Source organism: Tremella mesenterica (assembly GCF_000271645.1).
Source record: "Tremella mesenterica DSM 1558 unplaced genomic scaffold TREMEscaffold_4, whole genome shotgun sequence".
In the NCBI taxonomy this organism is placed as follows: domain Eukaryota; kingdom Fungi; phylum Basidiomycota; class Tremellomycetes; order Tremellales; family Tremellaceae; genus Tremella; species Tremella mesenterica.
Genome location: NW_006711228.1, coordinates 916,092 through 939,667, shown reverse-complemented (window position 1 = coordinate 939,667; position 23,576 = coordinate 916,092). Strand labels below are relative to the sequence as shown.

Genomic DNA, 23,576 nt, shown 5'->3' with positions numbered 1-23,576 from the left:
CCCAATCACATCTCCGTCATTTGCGGACATCCAAATCTCTGCACTCGACTGCACTTCTTATTCAACAGATGTGTCATTGATCCCGACTCTGGTAAAACACGAGGTAGCGCTGACAAGTAGTTAAAGACGATACCCGAAGAATGACATGCATATGCTAGGTACAGAAACAAAACTGATTGAACTCCAGATTTTGCTAAAATTGGTAAGATAGGAAAGCATGATGGACACTGGACTCGATGTGACCTTGGGAATGATGCGACTTGCCGAACTGAGGAGAAGATACACAAGAGACTTGCGCGGTGATTACTCAACTTTGTCATTAATGACCAACTCTGCCACACCATTTACAGGTGTTGAGGCACCCCCATCTGGAGTACTATTTCCAGCGGTGGAAGAGCCGTTCGCTTTCTTCTTTTTCTTTTTTTTCGAGGCGGTGGAGGCGGGTGGACGGGTGAGGATTTCGGCGCCTGTCTCAGTGATTCTGTTGGTCAGGTCTAGTCCCTTTCATCTCAAGCAGCGGGCTCGGGCCTTGAAAGGGTGATTTGGGAGACAATGACCTCAGTAAGGACGGGAGGCAAAGTCATTCAACCTCAATGAGAGGAGCGTGAGTGGGAAAAAAAAAAGAAATGCACTCACAAAATAGTCTCTTCGAATTGAGCCGACCGTCTGCCGTCCAAGGTGACGGCTGTCCAGTCGTCCTTCCAATGATCTGGGTCGTTAGTCTGGGACAGAACAATCAAATATTTCACCAACCCAGATTGGCCGTGCCGAGATTGATCATGGGTTCTATCGTGAACACCTGTCCCACTTCCATCCTCCCCGCCATTTTCGACCCTCCGTAATGAACGATATGAGGGGCGGTATGAAACTGATGGTTAGCAGACAGCCTTCAATCCCTTGAGTGCCTCGAGCGCTCTTTACACCACTGAACGCATAACGGCATGAACTCTCGCACTCCTGCATGAGACCCGGAACGGTAGAGCCACAAAACGCCAGCCGATTACACATCAGAGCATAATATCTTGAAACTTACCAATTGATGTATCCCATGTGCGGTGTACCGCCTGACAATGCTATATCCCATAGGTTTTACGACCTCCTCGATCTTGTTCCCCACCTCCCGATAAGCCAAACCAGGTTTACACATGGCTATAGCTTCGTCCATCGCCTTCTTGGTGTAAGCTATCAGATCCGCGGACTCCTGGTCGATCTTCCCTACGGGATAAGTGGCATTCAGATCGCCGTGGAAGCCTTTGTGGACTGGGAGTCAGTCCTTCGAATTCGCCTACACTAGCCGTCCCCATACACGCAGGGTTACCTGCCAAACTCACATGCCACAACAAGAGAAGGGGCGAAAGAGTCTGAAGCTAAACATGATAAAGACCGTCTTCAAGGTTGAGGAAGAACAGGGATGCCTGTCGAGGGGAGATTCGGTACCCTAGACGGACGTCGACTCACATAACGTTACGTCCAAATTGATGATATCCCCTTCTACCAAAGGTCTCTGGTCGGGGATCCCATGACATATCACCTCGTTTACACTCGTACATATGCTTTTAGGAAACCGACCATAGTTCAACGGACTGGGATATGAGTCCCTGTCTATGCATGCTTGATGACATATGGCGTCAAGTTCGTCGGTGGTGATTCCTGGTCGGATGTGAGAAGCGACTAAATCGAGAACTTCACGTGCTAACTGATGTCATCAGTTCTCAATCATCTTCTCTCATCTGCACACAGACCATATGTGCCGTTTGGCATATCACACAAATCATCCGTGGATCTGCAGATCTGGTCGCGCCTTGACTTCTTTCTAGAGCATTGACGGTGTGGAAGGAGAAGAAAAGAAGGAAGGAAAGATGAACTCACTCGGCAAACTGTTCGCATAGCTTCTATCTCTTCCTTATTGAGAATCTTCACTGATTTTTCCCTGACCATCTCGCACGCGGACATTCCCTGGGCTGATTTATCAGCTAATTTCTACCTTCGCAAGATTGTAGCCTTCATCTTCCTCCCCGGCCTGTTCAAAGTGCCTGGATCCCTACAAATCTCAAACGCTGAGTGTCCGCTTGGCTCACCTCGACTTTCTCTGATAGGCCAAAGTAAGCCAAGCCTTTCAGTACTGTAGCTACTAAATTCAAGGTTGGTTGAAGGCGAGGAAGGAAATCACTCACGATGATCCGCATAGTCCGGTCGGGCGATATGAGGTGGCACCAATCTCTTTGGACTTAACGGATACACAGGTCTCAGCGGGCCTGTAAATTGATAGTTGACCATGTTTGGGGGTAAGGTTGATAGTTCTGTTCATCAACTTTCCGTTTCAAACGCTCAAGACCTTTGCGGTCATAACAACCAAAACTCACTCTCTTCTTCAGCTTTAGCAGCTATGTTGACGATGTCATGTAACATCTTATGTTGTGACTTGGAAATTTGAGCTTATTTTATGGTTTCATCTTCATTACGTACCCCTATATGTTAGCTTGAGCAGAAGTGGTCAAACTGAATGTCAAGTAGAGGGCTCACAGTTCCTTTTAAAACATTCTTGATCGCAGAAGAAAGAACCACTGATCCCCAATCTACTCATCAACATATCCGGACCGCAGCACATGGGAGAAGATACTTTTTACAATTAGGACATTCCAACCGAGAAGCTTCTTTCTCCCCACATCCCGCGCATTTCATCGTGATCACCTTATACTTTCAGAGATACTAGGAGGTGTGGAGAAGAGAATGAGAGAGAAGGAGTCGTGTGAGAGAAGCAGAAAGGAAGATGGGAAGGATTAAATTCAAGCATTTCGGACTTAAGAAACCGGCCGGACCTTCCCGATCGTCTGACCCTCACTCACTCTTCTCTGACTATCAAACTTCACGCCGCTTTCTTGTTCATACCATATGTGTCATGACAGCGATATAGACATAGGGAGAAGTACAGTACAGTCCGACCAGACTTAGGAGACTACAGACAGTCTGAGAAGTAGGATAGCGGATGGAAGATGACCTCTAAGGCCGGACCCTTCCGACGTATCCCTCTGAGAGAGGTTATGTGAGTTCAGTGGATACCTCATCATTCGTCCACAAGTACTGAAGTATGACTGATCTATAGCCGGATAGCAGCTTGGATACCAGTGGGAATCTTTTTCACTCGTAATGTATATTCATTGGCTCACATCACCGGTGTGTCTATGCAGGTACGTTTAGATTTTTCTCTCTTCTCCTCGATCTCTATAGATCAGCTTATATTCCATCTTGTCTCTGTTCCCTTGGAGCCTTCTTCCTTTATTTCTTTACTTCGTCAGTATAGTTTCAGACTGTAGCTCGGTTCAGAGCATCTTCGACCTCTCGGAATGAATCGAGGTGATACTGACTTTCAGCCAACATTCAACCCCAATCTCTCAACTTCTCCCCTACACCACGACGTAGTTCTTCTAGAACGCTGGAGTATCAGAATGCATCAATATCGTCGTGGAGACGTGGTGACTCTTTGGTCCCCTCAAAACCCGGATGTATTAACTACCAAAAGAGTGGTCGCTTTCGAGGGTGATCTTGTGAGTTTTCCATGATCCCTGCCACTCATCTCTGCTCGCTTCGACTACTTTCATCAGCTTCTTTCCGTCCTATCCCTTAATCAAATCATCCGTGGAACGAAATGTCATTTCTTGTCCAGCAATATTGAGAAGGGAAAACATGGGCAAGATTCCTGCTCCTTATCGAGATGAGGGAGCCGAAATTGGGTAGAAGAGGAGATCCAAGACAGGAACGAATTTCTCTTCATCCGAGAGGAGTGGAACCAAGACTGAGAGCTCACAATAATAGGTGACACCTCTCCCTCCCTCCGCACCTACTCCTATTCGTATACCCCCCGGACATGCTTGGGTAGAAGGAGATTCGCATTATGATTCATTAGATTCAAACACTTATGGACCGGTCAGTCAATTCCTTTCTCCCTTCATTATCATACTCTTGTAATTCTCACTCGTTGAAGTACCTGAGCGAATATCTTTCTCGTCTCTCGTTACCAGCCTTGTTCCAGAGTGGAATCGACCTGACGTGCGACTTTGATGTCAGCTGACTCTCAGATCCCCTTAGGCCTTATAAATTCCCGGGTGACTTATATACTCTGGCCTTTCACCCGATTCAGCCCGGTGGTCAATGGTTTAGGCAAAGCCAAGGGTCGTGTAAGGAAATTTACAGGGGAAGTCTTTTAGTCTGTACCATTAGAACATCTAGCATTGATCATTTGCATCTACAACTTTTCCTCTGGCATGCTACATTCGATAGATCCCATGACCTCCGCGCAGCCACATCATGATGTACCAAACTGGTCTTACCGGGTCGCTCAGACGCCTGGTTTCCTTGTAGGTAAGCTCTCGCCGACTACTCCATACACATCTGTCCGTTTCTGTATCGCCAGGGGGATTTGTGTTCTCGTTGAGCTGTACATCAGCACCGGTCCATCATTTTTATCTCGAGGATTCAATCCCTCGTAACAAAGTTTTAGCTTCACGAAGGATATTCGAAGTGGCGATTACTCACTTAACCACATCAAGGTTGATGTCACACAGGAAGAACTCCCCAGATTGTCTATACAGAGCCTCCACGTCCTCTTGCGTTCCAGCGGGTGTTTCGTCAAGACTTCTTAATCGTCCCAATGGTTTGCCCCAGGGATCAAATGCTATACTCTCACCCCAAGAAGAGCGTTGAGGGTTGTGAGCTCCCCATTGAGCAGCGGAGAGAACGTAAGTCTGATTCTGTATTGCGATACCTCTCTATACCATCAGCATATCATTGATTTCCAACGAAGGAATGCCAACGTTGAGTGTCGCTGCTTGTCAGCACAATCGATCGATTCGCATCATATAGCTACATCTGCCCTTTCCCCTGATTCCCCAATCTAGAAGACAGCCAATCATCAGGCACTTCTCTTGGAGGATCATGGAGAGTCGCCGGGAAGGAGCGATGGAGTCATAGATTGAAGGATACTTACACCAATGATCTCGCCCGGTCTTTATAGCGAAGGCGGAAGGGAAGGTCAGAACGTCTGCTCCCATCCGTCGTAGGATGATAGCATCCTCCGGAAACCTCAATGTCAGTTTAGATCCTTTTGATAGTCTTGAGATCACCTCATGTCATAACAGATCTGTAATCCAAGTCTGCCTATAGGGCCCAAATCAACAGGGGGAACAATCTCCATTCCTTTCCTGACCCTCTCACTCTCACCAAAGATCTTGGGTGGCTGTGGTGTACCATCAGCTAATGACGGCTGAGTCAACTCCACGTCATACATGTGCAGCTGCACGTTAGCCCAGTATCATAGTAGCTCGTTGGACTGACCTTCCTATACCTCGCTAGCAGATCTCCATGAGGTCCGATGAGTACATGAGTGTTGTATACCTTCAACGAACCAGATGGCTCAGTGTCTTCTTCGTCCGATTCGGGCGTCTCGTGCACACCAGCAGAAATGATCACTCCGAGTTCTTTCGCCAGAGAGCGGAGACCGAGAGTATATGGATGCTTCGATAGTGGTGGAGAGAGAAAGTGACATTCTTCGATGGAGGAAGTTATGAAATCCGCTGCTTCGGGCAAGAAGCAAGCCTGAACATTTAGCACACCGATCTCTGCGAACAACAAACTTGACCGTTTCCAACTCGGACTGGAGGAGGTTCCGGAGTTCTAGTGAGCCAATCGGTGCAGATGGAAGAGGTCAACTTACTTGAGCACCAGCAGCTACAGCTTTGCGTACGAGATTGCTCGAGATCCGGAGATTGTGCTCGGGGTCATTTGTCGATGTGATTTGACAGACGGCCACCTTGGGCATCTTGCTCACAGCACTTAGGGGTGTAAATTCTGGCCTTTTGAGACAGAGTCCACGCTTTGGGAGATGTGTATCGAAGCTCTGCGATGCCCTTTTTACGAATGTAGGGAGTAATAGCATGTACTACTACCGAGCTTGGGGGGAAGATAGGCCGAAGGAGAGAGTCGGTGGAGACCGATCACGTGACATGATTCGAAGAGCGGGATCAAATATTTCGATCAAAAGTCCTACCAACATTTTCGTCCTCCCGAAAAAACCTTCTCGTATAACGATTATGACTTCGATATCCCCTCTTAGCTCTTTGGCTACGTTCACGAGCCCTCATGCGAGCTCTTCAAAGCGTCCTCAACCTCATGTGACGCTCTCTCCCGTTGTTGGCGCGGCAGACAAAGCTGTGGCGGTCGTGCAAGGTGATGGTATATGGACGTATGATGTGAGTACCAAACTAATGTCTGGAATGTCATTGGAGTACTCATAATCCAGCTATCGACGCTTCGACCCATCACAAGCTTCACAGTCTCACCTAGCACTATATTCTCCACCAGAGCTCTCAGTTATATGCCTATGAGTAAAGGAAAGGAGAAGCAGAAAGATGGAGACCCGCAGATGCACCAACTGGATCGACGGAGAATCATCCTGGTCGGAGTACAGACAGGAGAAAACGTTGCCAAGGATGTCGAAGGGAACACATTGTGGGCATGGAGAGGGGAGGATGGAAGCGAGCACCAGAAAATCACCGTCAGTCATGAGCTCCCCTACCTTACCTCTCAAAGCTGATGGTCAGTTATCCCATAGTACACACTCCCTCCATCACTTGGCCGCCCCTGTATGCTCCGTGTTGGTGGTCGGTTCCAAAGGCGAGATGACTCTCCTTGACGATTCCTTCAACACATACTCAGTGGTTGAGGGCACATACAAACGTCCATCTCAACATATACTCGCTGCCCGCGTTTTATCTTGCACCAGTAGAAGCGCCAAAGTGGTTTTAGTCGATTCAAACGGTCACTTTGTCCACATGCAAGTCATCTATGAAAACTTAGACATAATCACGACTTCGGTGAACAATGAAGGTAGGTTACCGTTAGGTGATGTATCAATTTTAGATTGTGCGGATATTAGCGGAGAAGGTGTGATCACTGGAATCAGTAAGTCCTCCGTCCCGAGCTTGCCAGTCAGTCCACTGAGTTCGAAGGCGGGGATCAATTGATCTCATACGATATCTTTTCCCCACACGAAGACAATAAATCATATCCAACCCTCATACATCCTCCTTCTCCAGCCACAATCCTATCCATACCTCCGCTTAGCGGTAGACCTTTGATTCTACTCCCCTCCGCTACTCCTCAGCCCAAACTATTGCTCGTCACTCCATCTCTCACCCTTCCCGCAGTGGTCAAAGATGCGGATCTTTCCACTTTTTTCACATCGGGTAGTATCACTTCTCTCTCCGTTATATCCCAAGTCAGCGGCAATATCTTCGTAGTAGGTATGGTCGTCCTTCACCATGATTCAGAAGGCACTGAAGGCCGTTCTGTGCTTTACACATGTGAACTCACTCTACCCGCTCACGGAGTGGGCATCAATACATTGCTCGGTTCCCAAGCTCGGACCAAGCTATACATCCGCTCGACTATCAAGACACAACAAGACCTGAACGGACAAGAAGCCAGCTTGATCCAAACATTGAAACACGCACTCTCACATGGAAACGTGGCCGATGCAGAGAATTTGTGGAAGGAATGGATTGATAAAGAAGACGAGAAAGCTGGGAAGATCAGCGGAAAGGTCAATCTCAGAGAGGTTTTCGTTAAGAAATTGCTTCACGTTCTCTTTGAAGCCGCCTTGCCTGACTCAATAGAATCTGCAGGCGAGATGAACGCAGAAGCGAAGACAAATAGGTATGCTGGAGAAATCATCAAAAGTCTTATCAGTCGTAAGGGGGTGAATGACGATATGTGGGAAGGAGGTTTGGTCATGGGTGCACTAGTCCCATTGAAAGATTGGGTGAGGCTTATTCAAATTCAGCGGCCTTCATTTTGGACGAGCTGACTCTGACAGGACAATATCCGCCGAGCTGTCAAATACTTCCCATCACTTTCTCCATCTGTTTTAGTGTCCCTACTCCAACTATGTACCTCGCAGACCTCTCGCGCCCCACCAGTTAAAAACCTTCTCTTCGATATTCTTTCCCTTCCGGCTCCTAGTCCACAATACAAAACTGAGCTGCGTCGAGGTCTCAACGTAGATGAAGCTGCTGTCATTTTACAACATCTGGTACAATGGGCAGAGTTACATGTGGAACATATCAGCGAAAGCTTCGAATGGGATCTCGATTCTTCCAAACCCCCTAGTCTCCAATCTCCACCAGGTATCCCATCTCTCGACTCGGTGCGTATCCTATTGCTCATAATGTGATGCTCACTGACTGTTTCAGATAGCTATACATTCTTCCGTCTTGCTCGACGCTCATTTACCTTCCCTCTCATCGCATGAACCATCTCAAGAGCTTTTAGAAAGACTTCAAGGAGCACTTCAACCCCTCTTGGAGCTTCAAGAAGACCTCATAAAGCTCCGAGCTCCTGTCGAAGCTTTGTTAACTCTCGCTAGAAGAGAGGAAAAGTGGGCTCGGGCAAGGGAGCAGAAACGTGAAGCTGGTGCAAGGAATGCGTTTTCTGCTACGCGTCCAAAAGGAGGGATGGGTAAGAGGGAAGGACAGACGAGGGTTCAAGGAGTGTTGAGTGAGATGGTGGGGAAATGGAGGGTAGAGGATTTCGTATTTTGATGAAGTCTCTACTTTCCCCTCGCGTGAAAGTCGGACTTTGTCGCTTCCTCGGTCCATTCGTCCTTCCTTTCCGTTCTTTTTGTTCTCACACTCCATATACAAACCTACCCACTTTGCCATGAACACATCTTCCTCTGACTTACAGCCTCCTCTCTAACCTCTTCTGCGCTCGTTTCTAGCCTTCTCGTTGTTCACTGCTTTCTTTCTCAGGTCTACAGTCTTTTCGGAGATAATGAAAGACCGCCATGATGACACGTCGATGTGAAATTCTTACAGCATCGTATTACATCATCGCCTTATTCATTTCGACTCCCATATCTCTAACGCCCAAGTGTACTGACGTACTGACCGCACCTGATGACACATGTGGTATAAATGTCCGACCGACACGCGGTGAAACGGGAAGACTTCTCTTGGTCGTCTGGACGATCTCGTATGTCAAAGGGGGATGTCGTCTGATCACATCATTTTCATTGATGAAAGGATCACATGTGTCATTTCTGTCATGCTAGGGTCATAAAGTAGACGTCGAAATCACCTTACCACTATCAATCATACATATCACCATTACCTCTACGCCACTCGGAAGTTTTACTTGAATCATGTCCGAAGATGATACTCAAGCAACAGTTAATTCAGTTTCTTCCTCTTCTTCTTCCTCTGCGCACCTCGAACACTTGTCAACAGTGGAACTTACCCTGAGAAGTATCAGAGAGCTTACTTACTTTACTCGTCCGAGTGCATTATCAATGCCATTGTCAAATGAAGAAAAGAGCCTTCTCGATGAGATTGACAAGCCCGGGAAGTGGTGGGGGATAGGAGAAGGCGATAAGTGAGTTCATCCTTATTCCTTTTCCATCTTTGTCACTTGATCTTCTTCCCCTTCTTCCTATTTGTTTTACGTCATCGGTGCTAAAGAGTGTTATCGATTTGCTGTTTACAAAAAAACCCATTGACATATTTCAGTTTCAAGATCACCTCTCACCATCAACCACTTCAACCTGACGTCTTGGAACTCTTGGAACGACACATACTCGAATTGGCATCAAAACTCCAAGGACCTTTGTCTCAAATCACAATAACTCCAAATTCCACATTGTCGCCGGATGAAGGTGTTGCAATGTATCAATTTGGTGAATTGACTGACGCTAGAGAGGACCTTCTGAGTTTGGGAGGTATAAGTGTTGAAGGAGACAATAATCAGCAGACACACGGGCAAAGTCAGCCAGAAGAGGAAACCGATGCAGTCATTACCCAGGAGATGGAACCTCATCGGTATCACAACCGCTCAGAATAATTATAGGATGATATCCGGTTTAATGAGGATCAAGTTGTCAATGATTACATTGGTGAGGGAATTGACATGGCTGTTATCTGAGTTGAAAGCTTATCTGTCAATGGATGCACGATTCGATTATATCGACAATGCTAACTCATGTGTTGTTACTTTGGTGTGTTCGGTGAAGTGACCGGTCTGGTGTGATACAGTATCATCTGAGTTTTGAAGCTAGGTGTGGTCAGTGTGTTCTCTTGAGCAACTAACAGCGATGGAATTTCGTCTTTATCATTGTCTCATATCAACGTGAGTTGATACACCCGTTCTACGACGGAAATCAATGTCCGATTTGTTAAGCGACCAGTATTGGAAATCGACCACTTCGCTTATCGCTTGTTGGTTGGTCTTCATGACATTTCAACAAACGGATCAAAGGTGAATCTTCACATGGATTTCAGACTGTCAAAGGATCTCATGGTAGCGAATACTCCTCATATCCCACTCTGTTGTGGTACAACAGACAGCCAGTTGGCAAATGATATCCTCACCGATACCCCCACTTCTTGTTCAACCCCTTCCATTTCACTCTCGATTGACTCATTTCTTACCATCACTTTCACCGCGTATTTTCCACCGAATGACTACTAACACCACCATCATGTCCGCCGCTGCTGATATTGATACCTCTTCTTCATCCGCTCCTTCCTCCTCTGATCATCAGGACTATACACAAAGACTTCAAAGGACCTTGCGACAGATCAGTCAGCTAGATTACTTCACTCGTCCGTGTGAACTATCCAAGCCGTTGTCAGAGAATGAGATTCAACTTCTTGATAGGATTGAGCACTTCGGGACGATCTTGGACGAGGACTCAAAGAAAATGTGAGTCGACGCTTTCGAACACCTATCCATCTCCTTCTTTTCAGCCCGCTGGCACATCCGCTCATCCGATCTTGATCTCCGCTCACTACATCCCATTTGTCCTTCCTCACATCAAATCTGTCGACCATGCGCCTGTGACATACGAATCATTGACATCACATAGCTTCCACGTTAATCGCCACACTCGACGTCTCCGAGACCAGACCATGACCCTCGTATAACGACATATGTCCGCCCTAGGATCGAAATTGAAAGAACCTATCAGAATTGTATTGGCCGATGACAATGTGACCACGACGATGGAGGAGAGTCTAGCAGTGCGTCAATACGTCCAGCTACTCACAGCAGATGACGCTCTTTTGTCTTTTGGAAATGCATCTACGGCAACAAACTGTGAATGGGTGGGCGAGGGAAAGCGACAAGAAAAAAGATATAGTACCATCACCACCCTCATGGAGAAAATCCAAGAGAGGCAGAGGGTCCCACCTGGAAATGCTGGTGAGGTCGAGATGACTGATTCGGAGGAGAGTTGGAGTGATGAAAGTATAATTGTTGAGGCGTCGGATGAGGGAATATTCATGGAATGATCGAGCTTGAACGTCTTCCGTCTCACCCACTTCGACGATGGTCATACAACGCGTAGACTGACGATTGATTGAGATAGTGAATGTGAAGGTGTGAGGATAAGAATGCATGGATTGATGATTGTGACAAATGCTGATTGGTTCGTGGTGTTGAACCGGTGAAGTAACCGATTGGGATGGGATATTATCTCTTCTTCGGAGACTGGCCATCTAGTCGTTTGATCGAAGAAGCAGCCTCTGCATCACTCGCCTGTTCTTCCAGTTGATCCGAACTGCCTATCAGCTCACTTCGATGCGCATGACCCATGACATTCTGGCGAGGAATTTGATCAACTTACCTCTTCCAAACATTTTTCGTAGCATGCATCAACTCGTATAACTGTCCAACCTGCTCCGCGCTCATTTTCTCTAACCCATCCATGTTCAGTCTTCTCCCTCTCCATACCTTCTCCCCTGTTCTTTGACCATCGGTGGGCAAATCACTTTCGTTCTCCAAAACGCCTATGTTTGGTCTTCGATCGGAGGTGATGGTGGAAGAAGAACCTAATCCGAGGTCTGATTGAAGTTGATCTAAGTAGACTTTCCACTGTGAAAGAAAAGCGATGATATGTAACGGATTATCTGTCTTGCGAGTCAGACGAAATTCGGATTTGATGTATGAATCACCCATGAATCTCATCTCGGGTGTGAGGTGACGGTGGATTCGAAGAAGGCGACGATAGAGGCTACTCGGTTAGTTTTTCACATACTCCGCCCTTCGTCCCGATCTGTTTGACTTGTCACCATGCAAAGCCAGACTCATGTGACTTGCCCATCTGAGTTGAAATAGTCAGCGTATCCGGCAATAGCTCCCCATGATATAGATATGTGAGTGACGATGTAAACGGAAGAAGAGCCGCGAGGGGAGAGGAGGAAGGGTGGCGTAGACGGTGTAAACTCACGGTATAGGGGGTATGAGTTGAGCAGAAGCTTGCTGTAATGACAGTGGTAATGGAGCTGAAGCACTGGCACGGCGTAATAAGGAAGGATACATGGTCTGGGGAGATGCGAGTGATCCAAGGTATAGAAGAGGACAGCAAAGAGTAGTAGTGACTCGGTTGTGTGCGCCGAAAAAGCCGACGATCCGACGATGAAGTAAGTTATAAGTTAGCTTCCCGACTGGATCAATGAATCAATGGACCATGGCCCACCACAGGCATGTTGCATGCGACCGACTGCATTGCACGGCACGACATGAGCTGGCCATCAAGCGACGCGACTGAAAGAGTACTAGTGTCACCCCAAACGAGTATATCTACAAAAGTGGTATCGCCGAATCCTTCCCGTCTTCCCGTGTCTCCAAGATCGAACATGTCCTCACCCAACACTTTTCGGCCCCTCGGTCATCTTCGGTCTGCTCAAAATCCTTCAAAGCTCGATTGCAGTGAATAATCTCTATTTCTCTACCTATGCATGGCAGCCAGCTGAAAAGCTGAAAAAGGCATGACCGACGATATCGGTAGCGAACAAACTCTATCCTTTTGCTGATTGGTCAGAAAGATAAGGTACAGGCACCCTTAAAGCTGCAACATGTGTTCTTTTTCTCTTATCGCTCCACTTTCTTCGGACAAGCATGGGCCCCAAAATTCAAAACCAAAGTGACTTCCCTATTCCCTAGTTGTCACCTTTGACAGGAATGTCTGCCAACTTAGGGTACAAGCGAGACCTCACTCGTGGCCCGCGGAAACCGGCCATGATAAGGTCTTACTTCAATTCCTGACATGCTCCACCCACGTATAAAATAACAAATCAAAAGTGGACTTCGCTTATTACTGACGATTTTTACGCCCTCCACCCCATATCGAGACATTCACATCAAAGCGACGACGACGGTAATCCGGCAAGGAAGATTGAGAAGACTTCGGTTACGAAGAAAGCTGTGTATCATTTTACCCTCTTTGGGTGAGAAGCATCCACCGGTCGTCAAGTATCGAGTGAACCTCCATTATAGAAATTCATAGCGCTTCGCACCCCTTTACTCTGCCTTCTTCTTGACACTCTCGATTTTGATCAGTCGAGAGACACTTTGTAGCTCAAATAGACGACTTCACTTTTGGTTAAGAACACAAGTACGAGATAAGATGGAAAAGACTGATTTGGAGAAAGGGGGCGAGGGAAATCATGCTGTCAAATCGGCAGTGTACGATGGCAAGTTGACCGGGGTGGGAGTACCGGCGCAGGGGTTCTGGGGGAAGTTGGATAATTTCAATAGGAGGTTGGAAGCGAAGTTGGGGATTGAGTCGGTGGGTTATTCACTGCTTATCAGATTTGCGTCCTTCTCGTCAGGTGATAACTGGGGTGTGTCGCCACTTGTGAATTCCACTGAGTTTGCGATAACGATGAGAGAAAGAGATACGAGTTTTGATAGGAGGAATGGGAGATTTCGATTCGTTTATCATTTGGCACAGGAGAACCCGCGTGGGTCTGTTGCAGTTATGAGCAAAGAGGAAGGGTTTCAGAAGGCAGGGAATGGAGGACTGACTGACCATATAGAGAGGTATCGAGCGTGTTCCCGAGACCGCCAGAACAGATAGAAGACTTGTGAGTTGTTGTCACATCCTCTCATCCTCCCCCCCTTCCCTCTTCACCGCCGAATATCTTTCGACTGAAAACTTCGTCGGTGGCCGACATCGCACATGATGTGAGGAATGAACTGTGAGGGAGAGACGAGTCTGACGCTCAGTACGGTAACACCTTCATTTGGCTCAGTGCCAATTGCGTCCTACCCACCTTCGGTCTTGGTGTTCTCGGTCCACTGGTATTCTACATGAATCTAGGAGATTGTCTCCTCACCATCTTCTTCTTCAACGCTCTCACTGCTCTCATCCCCGCTTTCATGTCCACCTTCGGTCCCAAACTCGGTTTACGTCAAATGACCGTTTCGCGTTTCTCTTGGGGATTCTGGGGAGCAAAATTAGTCGCTTTACTCAATTGTATCGCTTGTGTCGGATGGAGTATAGTTAACACTATAGCCGGAGCTCAAGCTTTGGAAACGGTAGCGGATTATCATATCTCCGCAGCTGTAGGAGTGGTCATTATAGCTTTAGCAACTTTGGTAATCGGTTTATGTGGTTACAAATTCGTTCATCGATACGAACAATTCTCTTGGATTCCAACTGCCATTACGTTCCTCGTCTTATTAGGCGTATCAGCAAAACATCTCGTATCACTTCCCATGCCCACAGGACAAGCTGAAGCTGCGAGTGTGTTAAGTTTTGGAGGTGCAATCTTTGGGTTCACAGTAGGATGGAGTTCTTTAGCAAGTGATTATAATGTTTATATGCCCGCAGAAGCGAAATCTTGGAAAGTATTCGGTTGGACTTATTTAGGTTTGATAGTTCCTACTGTGTTGGTCATGTGGTTAGGCGCTGCTGTCGCGTCAGCCGCTTTGGTAATGGATGATTGGTTTGATGCTTATCAGGAGCATGAGTTAGGTGGGTTGTTAGGAGCTGTTTTGAGTGAGTCAAATCCTTCCTTTTAACGAGTCGTGTGGAGATACTGATGGATTAGTTACTCCTTTACATGGAGGTGGAAAGTTTTTCATGGTTTTATTGGTACTTTCCGTAGTAGCGAATAATATGTGAGTAACTTTATCATTCAATCAAAGTATTTCTTCCAGGTTGCCCTTGCTGATAACCCAGAATAAATGTCTACTCCATGGGTCTCTCCGTCTCCGTCATTGCAGTATGGCTTGCCGCCCTTCCTCGACTCATCTGGCCATTCGTCATCACAGCCATTTATATTCCCTTGGCCATTGTCGGTGCGAATCACTTTGCTGATAGTCTGGAAGATTTCTTGAACGTTCTCGGCAAGTTTCCTTACCCTCCACTCTCCACATATGACACTGTCCAAATCCTATTCCTTGAAATCCCCGAGGCTTTCGTTTTACTAACGATCACCGGCCACCGGGACACCTGTCGATGGACGAACGTTGATAATCAGGCTACTGGCTTGCGATTTACTCCACCGTGGTCATTGAAGAACATATCATATTCCGTAAAAGAGACTTTGCTTCTTACCGAGCTGCGGAAACTTGGAATCGGAGCGATCTCTTACCTGTTTCCTTTGCAGCTATTTTGGCTGGTTGTGTGGGTGTAGCGGGAGCTGTTTTGGGTATGGCTCAGATATGGTATATCGGTCCTAGTGAGTTTACTCTGTTTCGAAATCTCGTGTCCGGAATCAAACCATTAATCATTCTCGAAGATCCTTCGTTCCACATGATCACTTAGATCTTGGATCGTCATTGTGAGAATTCATGTGTATGACAATCCGATCTGCAATACCAAAAACGTCAATCATTACTTCATTTCACCAGGTTTCATCCATCTTGGGTGTGTCATGATATTGAGATCACTCACCTCCACTCGCCGGATCTGCCGCCATGTTCGCCCTTATCGTACTTATCCAAATCTCCTCGTTTCTAGTCTTATAAGATGGGATGAAGTAGTTCGTCATACTGCCTACGATCCTGAGAGTTAGGAGATTATCACGTCTTCCATGTCAGATATCAGGATAAAGCTGATGAACAGTCGGAAAGAAAGTAGGTGGGACTGCCGACATTTACGGAGGAGATATAGGTTTCGAACTTGCCGCTGCTTTTACGGGATTGATGTACCCACCTTTGAGATGGTTAGAACTCAAGTATATGCGTCGATAGTTAGAACTCCAAAGGTCGGTCACATGGGATTCGAGATAGATTTTTGTGTTTGTTAGGATTTTACATGCAGTTGTCTTTCTTCTAGCTTCCTTGATAGCTAGTCAATCTCAGTCGTATGGAAACTTATCAATGCTCCATGCTCCACCTCTATCATTTCCATCATGGCTTAAACGCCGAATTATGCTTGCTCGATGCACGGTTCACCCCTCTCCATCGACTCCAACGGCCAACGGTCCAAGCAGGAATCTCAGGAACCGGACCTGTCCCGCTTTCTCCGCATTTCCTTCTCCCCTTTACCCACACGTTTCATCCTGTTTCTTTTTCCTCATTGTCAACTTTCCTCTTTCTTTTCTTTCTCTCTTTCCCCCACCTCCTCACCAGAGATCACCGGTATGATACCGCTACACTCATCTGTATTGTCCACTCCATCAATCCGCCCGCGGATAAGCACAGCATTACATTTGATCTAGAATAAGTTCATCTGACGCGTTTGACGCCCTTTTACTCCCCCCACCCACCCACTGCACCCGACCTACGGTGTTCGGTATCTGAGAGATGAACCTGGGCGTTACCGCTAATCATTACTAATCTAGTAATAGTAATCCGTCTTTGAGGGACAAAGCGTTTTCTAGGCTTGCGTTCACCCCGTCCCTCGTATAGACCTCGAGGCTATTTGGGATAATTGGGGGATCCGAGCAACGCGGAAACTACACGACGAGAACGCATTGATCGTTTTACTTTTTTCACTTTCCTTTTCGCGTTTTATAAACAATAAACACGTGTTCATTCCAGCAAGGACAAGATGTGGAGGAAAAAAGAGGAAGGGGAAGAGAGAGAAAGAAGATCAAGTAGGCCCGAGGAAAAGAGGAGTCAAAAGGGACAGGGGAGAAAGAAGGGATGATCATGAATATCTATGATCTACGATTCCGTAGGAGAAAGGAATTACGGAGAAGCAAAGACCTTTCGGAGCTTGGAGCTTGGATCTCCTTGCCCTTTGCCCCTTGATGACAAGCTTGTCATGTTTCAACCCAAACTCGTCTCCTTCAAAGGCAAGCGACCCGAACTCTACGTCGTCAATGCTCGATCATCATCATCACCTTAGCTCCCTCGCGGCTCACGGCTCACACCCCAAAGGTCGCAAGGTCAAAGGATAGGTCTACGTCGTTGGCCTCGATGAAAAGCCGAGTATTCTCGTGGCCTCGTGGAGCTCGTGGGGGAACAAGCTGTGCTCGCATTGTTATATCAACCAAACTCGAGAACAATACTGATCCCTTTCAACTCTCCCTCTTTCTCTAACCCTACCCTACCTAACCTGAACCCCTCTCCTTTCTTTTCAAGATTTTCTTTCCCAGGTTCACAACCTAACGTCACATTCCCTCAAATCTACATTCTTGCTTCTCCTTTCAATCTCTCATTTCAATCGCCCTATCATTTGCTCTAGCACCTGTATCGGGTCTAATCTCTTTCAATCTCATCTCATCTCATTCGTCATAAAAACCCTTTCTTTCTTTAGTCACAACACTTCATCATAATGTTGTCCCGTTCCGCTCTCCTGCTCGCTTTGGCTTGTCTTACTCAAAATGCTGCTGCTTCGCTCGCCAACCAGAAATTCAGTTGGGGTGCTTCCTCCAGCCTCGTTTCTTCCGTCCACGTTACCGTCAAGAACCAATGCAGCAGTGCGGGTTCTTTCTTCACTCAATTTCAAGGAAAAGCCATCTGTTGTTCTTCCAGCACCCGTGTACCGTGAGTGCCTCTCTTCCTGTGTCCACACCACAACCTCCATTTCGAGGCGGTGAATGGCAGATCGAAGATCGACTTTGCAAAGTATCCCGTTGAAGTGTCGAGGTTGTCGATCCAAACAAAGGAATCTAACTGACTATCAGTCCATCTGGAGGATTAGTCTGCCCTCTTGAATGGGACGAACACAAGACTGAGAAATGGTCAGTTGTTCATTCCACCTCTCCCTCTTCAATTTCCCTAAGAAACCACAACAAAATCGCTAACCCTCAGTTGTATCCCCAGTCAACCCGTCTGCAGTCGCGATTGCGGTGAGGGTTATTCGTGGTTCGATAACGACAAGAAATGCACGAAGCCCAGTAGCAGCTGTAGTAGTAACCAATGGTAGGTCGAAAACCCTTGATCCTCCCTATCACAATTAAAGACCCTCTCATTATCGCCTCGCTTTCGCTCCCTGACCTTCGGGCGCTTTCATCGCTTCTTCAAAATGTTCATTGTCGGTTGAAGGAACGAGGGCGCATTCAGATGAGTTTCCAGGGTCGTCGCTTATCTTTCACAGGTGGCATATTCGTTCTTCTTCTTGCTGTGACAACTCTTGGGGTTCTTCCCCTCCCAAAGGACCTTGCCCAGGAGGTATCTCTTGCCCTACTGGCTGGTTCTGGCACAAAGATCACAAACAATGTCGTCCTCTTCACCCTAGGTCTCCCGCTCCTGATTGTGACGACTGGGATGACCACAACCGTGAGTGTTGCGTCTGCTCTTCGTTTCATTCTCGTATTCTTTCCTCGTCGCTGGAAGAGCACAATGTCGAATGGTCGGTGTTGGTAGGCGAGATGCCTAAAGGGAAAGGGAAAAGTCATTAAAGTCGATCACTGACATCAGAATGCTGCGGTGGAACTCAACCTTCCCACAAGGCCGGCAACGGTGGTGGCAATGGCGGCGGTTGGGGTAACGGTGGCGGTCAAGGTAACCAGGGCGGTGGCTGGGGCAATGGAGGAGGCCAGGGTAACCACGGTGGTCACTGGAAGAAGCGTGACCTCGAGGCAAGAAGACAACAAACCCTGGACCGATTCCCCGTCACTGAACAAGACAAGATGTTCTGCCCCAAGGGACTGCACGCTTGGTGAGTGAAATTGGTTTGAAGTTGTTTTTGCAATCTGTCTATTCACCTCGTCACCCCGGTATCACAGGACAGGACAAATGGAGAAAACTTGCAGTGGTCATGGTATTCAAATGGTCGATGCTGACTTGTAGCTCCATCGTCACTCCCCACGGCGGTGAATGGGCGTACGAATGTGTCGACTATGCCACCGAGCTCGAATCCTGCGGTGGTTGCGCCGCCACTGGTGAAGGTGTGGATTGCACAACCATCCCTCATGCCATGTCTGTCGGTTGTGAAAATGGTGTCTGTGCTGGTGAGTCGACCCTTTTTTGATTGGTTGAAATTGTTGATATTGACTTATAGTCTACACTTGCAAACATGGATTCGCTCGTAATGGTACCGCCTGCGTTGCCGATGTCCAGTGATTTATCCTTATTCAACATATCGCACTTGTGGTCGTGGAATCGTAATGTGTAGTTGGGACAGCATCGACCGATCGCGGAATACCGACTCGCCAGTTGACGGATCTGTAGGTCGTGCAGTGGACAATGGACAATTTTATTATATAGTTGAGTGTACATGCATAGAGTGCGTCTATCGTGTTGAGTGTGAGATGATCGTCGTGTGGTCCCATGAGATTTGAGCGTGCTGGGGGATGAATGAAGATTTGAGAGTAGTGAAAGATGTGGAGTGAAGTTGGGGAGAAGCGAATAAAGTAGCAAGGGCTAAGTACGAGGGCGCGTCATGGGGACACCGATTCTGAGACCATATCATCTTGCTTCTACCCCACTCATTCGTTCGGCATTTCTGATCATGTTCCTCAGAGTGACCACCCCATTTCGTTAATCAAGGTCCAAGCCACGTTATCGAGGTGTCACTAGACTTTATAAACGACAAGGCTGTCACTGTCACTGTCCGCAGGTAGGAGGATCATTGACAGTTGAATCGGTCATTCGGTCAATAGATTGAACCACTTGGATAGGGACCATCGCCCACCGCCCTTCTTGACATTGACAGCACAATCCTCCTTCTTTTCTTCACAGTATCTTAACTCTATTGCATCGCTTCGTTCATCTAAGTAAGTCTTTCCTGACATTTACCTTATGCTTTGTCAAATGTTACCATGTCCCATGACCTTTCCCGTACTTATACCATCCACTTCAACCTCATCAATCCATCCGCAATGATAAACCCCTCACCCCGCCCATCATGATCTTATCATTCATCCTCTCCACATTCCTTTTCCCTATAACATCTCTATTCTGCAAATTGACAAACAGTCTATCCCAAATAGCCTTTCAAATCGTACATACACGAAAAATCTCAAAAACGTTTCAACTCTCAAACCTTTTTATAACTTACCCTTACCTCGATTTCCAAATTAGATAAAGAAATCCCTTATCGCACTCATCAACCCAACCCTCACTTCATCACAATGTCAGACACTCGTCCTCCACCTTTACAACGTACACCCTCTTACAATTCAGCAGAGAATGGTACCCCTTCCACACGTTCACGTAGTCCATCACCTATAGACCCCGACCAATCATTTGGTGAACCAAACGATCAGGGAGGAAGACGTAGAAGCGCAAGTATACCTTCTGTTTCTCATCCCGAATTGGATTCTCCGACAAAAAGGAAGAAAGGAGGAGGGTTTAGTTTGGAAAATGTTGGAAGAGCTATAGGATCTAGGTTTATGAGGACTGTTAGGAGAGGGAATTTACCTTTTTTAGTCGTTTTTCTCACGTGAGTGAAACTGTTTTCTTTATCGTCTTGCTGATTCCTTATGATTCTGGCGATCCTTAGATCTCTAATCTGATCTGTCAATTAGATTTAGAGAAATCATTGAATGAGAGTAACAGGCCAATAGGTCTGTGAAATCACAAGGTTCATTGTTCCGGATTCATTAAATCATCTGAACCTTGACATCAGAGGACAGAACAGAGAGTGGACCCAGGTTTGAATATGGAGAAAAGTGATGAAGAAGAGAGGGGAGCCAATGTGAAGGGAAGTCGACGAGGGTGGGGCGAATTGGACCATCTGGTCCATCAGTCCAAGGAGTCGGAAAGAAAGACGGAATACAAGGTGTGAACATTTCTAACTTCCAGATGCCTCGTCGTCTTCTTTTCAGCATTAGCAGGTGTAGGTTATGTCGACGAAACGGCTATAACAAACGGATCAGTCGAATTCGTTCCTGGTTCTCCTGTACATGATTCTTCGGTTGATCGACTCCGACCTGATTTAGAGAGAAAAATGGAAGAACAGAGAGAATTGGAAAGACAATGGCAGAGAAAGAAACGTCCAAAGGATGTGAGTTCTATGTCTTTTCTTTATTTCTCACTAGCAACAATTCAAACATGGAACTTTTCATTAAATCCTTCCCTTCACATCCCTCTCAATGATGGTAACCGAATTCATGACGAGTCTTCGTTCTCTTCGATTTCGTGATGTATCAAACCTCTGACATGTTTGCGTCCCTTGTTTTGATGGACTATGATGAGAGCAGTTCTGTGAGGTAGTCAGGATCACACTTGAGAGCGATACTTATCAAACATTTTCATCAATGAGAAGATTTTGTTGATGTACAGGGCGCTTGGATGCAAAAACAACGTGATGATAAAGCTATCCGGCGGATCCCTCCTAGACCAATAACGACTTCTTCCGTCTCTCAAGTGACAATGACAATGGAAGATGATGATGGTGAAATTGAGATTCTCAAGAGAGATCTCAAGAGTTTAGAATGATATATTGATATTTTATCTCCTCCTTCTGGTTTTCAGTTGACAGATGGGAATATAGAAAGAGAAAAGAGATACGATCTTTGGGGTTTTTTATTTTTTTACTTTTTACTTTTTCAAACATCACATGCATCGATATCGAACATCAAATATATACTCTGAATGTGATTGTCTTAGAAACAAAACCCATTTTTATGTTGATGTTTGAACAAATATCTCCTCACATACATATACGATAAGTTATGTACCTTCCTGCTGTTTCTGAAGCTCTTTCAATCTTCATTACTTGACCTCTACGCATACCGTAGTATTTAGCTACGGGATCGGTGATCATTATCCTAGGAAGTTGAGTTTCTTTCAAACGGCTAGAAGTCAGCTTGAGCAGATCATTGTGGAAATTTTCTGAACGACAGAATCGCATAAATGTGGAGTAATATAAATGACAAGAAAGATTAGGTGGAAAGTATATCAAGTGTTCCTCTACATCGAGGAGAAGAGTGAAAGGAAGAAGGGACATGACCTCGAAGGTCTATCCGACACACCAGTCAATAGTCGAGTGTAGGAACTCCCCGTGTCGGTGTGATTTGACACAGAGGGGAACTCATTTGACAAAAGAAACATGACCACAACTCACTATCTCTTTATCAACGCAGCTTTCTCTTCAGGTCTCATGATGGTATGTTTCGGTACTAGGAAATGTCTGGTTATATTGACTAAAAGATCTGCTTCTGAAAAACTTTCCAGGTGATATTCCGCTTGCATCTCCATCATCGCCTGATGGTCAATGATCCATCCTTTTCCACCACTCTTCTCTACCTCCTTACCCCTTCTTAAGAAGGTGGATGTGGAAGTGAATATGAGAAACTCACTTTGTTCGCTGCACTACCCATTTTATCAGGATGGATCAAAATACCTTTGTTGGCACTACGATGTTCCATTTGTCCTAGAAATCTGTATATCAGTATCGTCTTCGAAGTCTTTTCTGAGAGATACGATGGTGTACTGCTTCAACCTGTTCTGGGATTGGTAGACGCTGGGTAGAAATGCGGGAACTATCGAGACTTCTCATTTCTGTACACGTAGGAGGATATGAGGATGAAGAGCTGGTGGGAAAGAATTGGCAAAGAGAGAGAGAGAATCTTCGCTAGTTTCATGATGACCACTGTAGACGTAGTACGGGTGGAACAAGACGAGTCGGACTGGTGAGGAAGATGAACGTACATTTTGATAGACGATTTAGGAACGTTTCTTTCAGGACAAAACCATACTAATAACCTATCACCCGTTCGTTCAGAATGATCGCAAGTGAAGTGCATATTATTTCGACTGTTGACAATCAGCTCTTTCTTCATCCTTAGCTTGTCCATCCATCAAGGACCACTTTCTTCCCAGCCTCACAGATTATAGAGCAAGTCATTTTGTGGATTGGAACCATATGATCTCCCTCTTGACTAAAATCTCGAATCTCCCTCATCTCCCAGACGAGTTCCTCGAGTGAAAAGGTTGATGAATGACATCCCCGCCTCTCAAAAAGTCGGATCCATGATCCATGCTACCATGCTACGAGATGACACAACTTGTAGAAAGAATAAACAACTCACTCGACAACTCCTGATGATCCATGAGCATCTTTGAAATCTTCAAAAGATTGTTCAATCTCATATTCCGCCACCAGGTATCCCTGTAAGGTTCAGCACAAAAACTTTTCGACGTGAGAGTATTTGAGGAGGAAAGAAGACTAACTCTATCTCTGACCATTTCATGCACCGTCCTGGATACTCTCCATAGTCTAGCTAATTCTCTATCGACGTCTTGTGACATTGTGGATGATGAGGATGATGTGAAAGAGTCAAAGTGGTGTAGAACAGTCGGAAAAGTTGTCGAAGGATTTTCTCAATTTCCAACTTCGACTTTTTCGCCTCTGCCTTTCCACCTTTTCACTCAAACTTCACTCTGTCTCTCTTCAA

At 46.3% G+C, this 23,576-nt stretch overlaps 10 protein-coding genes across 10 annotated transcripts; 6 read left to right on the top strand and 4 right to left on the bottom strand.

Moving 5' to 3' along the window:
- Positions 1 to 131: 131 nt before the first annotated feature.
- Positions 132 to 2,741, bottom strand: TREMEDRAFT_38657 (uncharacterized protein). Its single transcript, XM_007003883.1, has 10 exons — positions 2,621 to 2,741; positions 2,523 to 2,576; positions 2,364 to 2,422; positions 2,175 to 2,300; positions 1,870 to 1,961; positions 1,459 to 1,696; positions 1,034 to 1,260; positions 754 to 868; positions 637 to 709; positions 132 to 481 (listed from the first exon to the last, which is right to left on the bottom strand). The coding sequence occupies exons 1-10, from the start codon at positions 2,680 to 2,682 to the stop codon at positions 304 to 306; spliced, it is 1,224 nt and encodes a 407-aa protein (XP_007003945.1). The 5' UTR covers positions 2,683 to 2,741; the 3' UTR covers positions 132 to 303.
- Positions 2,742 to 2,915: 174 nt separating this feature from the next.
- On the top strand, positions 2,916 to 4,261 carry TREMEDRAFT_71480 (uncharacterized protein). The gene is made up of 5 exons (XM_007004300.1): positions 2,916 to 3,043; positions 3,104 to 3,188; positions 3,372 to 3,545; positions 3,814 to 3,924; positions 4,077 to 4,261. The coding sequence occupies exons 1-5, from the start codon at positions 2,994 to 2,996 to the stop codon at positions 4,203 to 4,205; spliced, it is 549 nt and encodes a 182-aa protein (XP_007004362.1). The 5' UTR covers positions 2,916 to 2,993; the 3' UTR covers positions 4,206 to 4,261.
- Positions 4,262 to 4,336: 75 nt separating this feature from the next.
- TREMEDRAFT_30034 (uncharacterized protein) lies at positions 4,337 to 5,815 on the bottom strand (the record flags this gene model as incomplete). The annotated part of the gene is made up of 6 exons (XM_007003822.1): positions 4,337 to 4,433; positions 4,534 to 4,764; positions 4,981 to 5,079; positions 5,121 to 5,290; positions 5,332 to 5,592; positions 5,711 to 5,815. The coding sequence occupies 6 exons, from the start codon at positions 5,813 to 5,815 to the stop codon at positions 4,337 to 4,339; spliced, it is 963 nt and encodes a 320-aa protein (XP_007003884.1).
- A 271-nt stretch (positions 5,816 to 6,086) lies between these two features.
- On the top strand, positions 6,087 to 8,594 carry TREMEDRAFT_29670 (uncharacterized protein; the record flags this gene model as incomplete). The annotated part of the gene is made up of 7 exons (XM_007003784.1): positions 6,087 to 6,245; positions 6,296 to 6,550; positions 6,597 to 6,987; positions 7,050 to 7,816; positions 7,871 to 8,200; positions 8,247 to 8,457; positions 8,506 to 8,594. The coding sequence occupies 7 exons, from the start codon at positions 6,087 to 6,089 to the stop codon at positions 8,592 to 8,594; spliced, it is 2,202 nt and encodes a 733-aa protein (XP_007003846.1).
- A 602-nt stretch (positions 8,595 to 9,196) lies between these two features.
- Positions 9,197 to 9,891, top strand: TREMEDRAFT_61749 (uncharacterized protein; the record flags this gene model as incomplete). Its single annotated transcript, XM_007004099.1, has 2 exons — positions 9,197 to 9,426; positions 9,561 to 9,891. 2 exons carry the CDS (start codon positions 9,197 to 9,199, stop codon positions 9,889 to 9,891), a joined length of 561 nt encoding a protein of 186 aa, XP_007004161.1.
- Positions 9,892 to 11,670: 1,779 nt separating this feature from the next.
- Positions 11,671 to 12,369, bottom strand: TREMEDRAFT_30051 (uncharacterized protein; the record flags this gene model as incomplete). Its single annotated transcript, XM_007003825.1, has 3 exons — positions 11,671 to 11,789; positions 11,880 to 12,061; positions 12,278 to 12,369. 3 exons carry the CDS (start codon positions 12,367 to 12,369, stop codon positions 11,671 to 11,673), a joined length of 393 nt encoding a protein of 130 aa, XP_007003887.1.
- Positions 12,370 to 13,170: 801 nt separating this feature from the next.
- Positions 13,171 to 16,117, top strand: TREMEDRAFT_38649 (uncharacterized protein). Its single transcript, XM_007003882.1, has 7 exons — positions 13,171 to 13,618; positions 13,869 to 13,916; positions 14,059 to 14,833; positions 14,886 to 14,955; positions 15,017 to 15,183; positions 15,318 to 15,518; positions 15,905 to 16,117. The coding sequence occupies exons 1-7, from the start codon at positions 13,457 to 13,459 to the stop codon at positions 16,030 to 16,032; spliced, it is 1,551 nt and encodes a 516-aa protein (XP_007003944.1). The 5' UTR covers positions 13,171 to 13,456; the 3' UTR covers positions 16,033 to 16,117.
- Positions 16,118 to 17,584: 1,467 nt separating this feature from the next.
- TREMEDRAFT_17264 (uncharacterized protein) lies at positions 17,585 to 19,284 on the top strand (the record flags this gene model as incomplete). Its single annotated transcript, XM_007003740.1, has 7 exons — positions 17,585 to 17,775; positions 17,916 to 17,972; positions 18,043 to 18,153; positions 18,329 to 18,521; positions 18,744 to 18,892; positions 19,024 to 19,184; positions 19,235 to 19,284. Coding segments are annotated over 7 exons (912 nt in total), but the record flags the coding sequence as incomplete, so codon positions are not given.
- Positions 19,285 to 20,306: 1,022 nt separating this feature from the next.
- TREMEDRAFT_61745 (uncharacterized protein) lies at positions 20,307 to 21,615 on the top strand (the record flags this gene model as incomplete). The annotated part of the gene is made up of 3 exons (XM_007004098.1): positions 20,307 to 20,617; positions 20,980 to 21,181; positions 21,460 to 21,615. The coding sequence occupies 3 exons, from the start codon at positions 20,307 to 20,309 to the stop codon at positions 21,613 to 21,615; spliced, it is 669 nt and encodes a 222-aa protein (XP_007004160.1).
- Positions 21,616 to 21,829: 214 nt separating this feature from the next.
- On the bottom strand, positions 21,830 to 23,430 carry TREMEDRAFT_29545 (uncharacterized protein; the record flags this gene model as incomplete). Its single annotated transcript, XM_007003772.1, has 6 exons — positions 21,830 to 21,974; positions 22,244 to 22,383; positions 22,479 to 22,560; positions 22,831 to 22,962; positions 23,211 to 23,290; positions 23,353 to 23,430. The coding sequence occupies 6 exons, from the start codon at positions 23,428 to 23,430 to the stop codon at positions 21,830 to 21,832; spliced, it is 657 nt and encodes a 218-aa protein (XP_007003834.1).
- Positions 23,431 to 23,576: the final 146 nt, after the last annotated feature.

Coding starts and splice junctions, on each gene's coding strand:
- TREMEDRAFT_38657 (XM_007003883.1), bottom strand. CDS start 2,682: ATGAAATGCGCGGGATGTGGGGAGAAAGAAGCTTCTCGGTTGGAATGT. Junction 1,962..2,174: donor ACCGGACTATGCGGATCATC/GTGAGTGATTTC, acceptor CTGATAAATCAG/CCCAGGGAATGTCCGCGTGC. Junction 710..753: donor TCTCGGCACGGCCAATCTGG/GTTGGTGAAATA, acceptor CTAACGACCCAG/ATCATTGGAAGGACGACTGG.
- TREMEDRAFT_71480 (XM_007004300.1), top strand. CDS start 2,994: ATGACCTCTAAGGCCGGACCCTTCCGACGTATCCCTCTGAGAGAGGTT. Junction 3,044..3,103: donor ATCCCTCTGAGAGAGGTTAT/GTGAGTTCAGTG, acceptor ACTGATCTATAG/CCGGATAGCAGCTTGGATAC. Junction 3,189..3,371: donor TCACCGGTGTGTCTATGCAG/GTACGTTTAGAT, acceptor ACTGACTTTCAG/CCAACATTCAACCCCAATCT.
- TREMEDRAFT_38649 (XM_007003882.1), top strand. CDS start 13,457: ATGGAAAAGACTGATTTGGAGAAAGGGGGCGAGGGAAATCATGCTGTC. Junction 15,184..15,317: donor AGATTTCTTGAACGTTCTCG/GCAAGTTTCCTT, acceptor GTTGATAATCAG/GCTACTGGCTTGCGATTTAC. Junction 15,519..15,904: donor GATATGGTATATCGGTCCTA/GTGAGTTTACTC, acceptor GCTGATGAACAG/TCGGAAAGAAAGTAGGTGGG.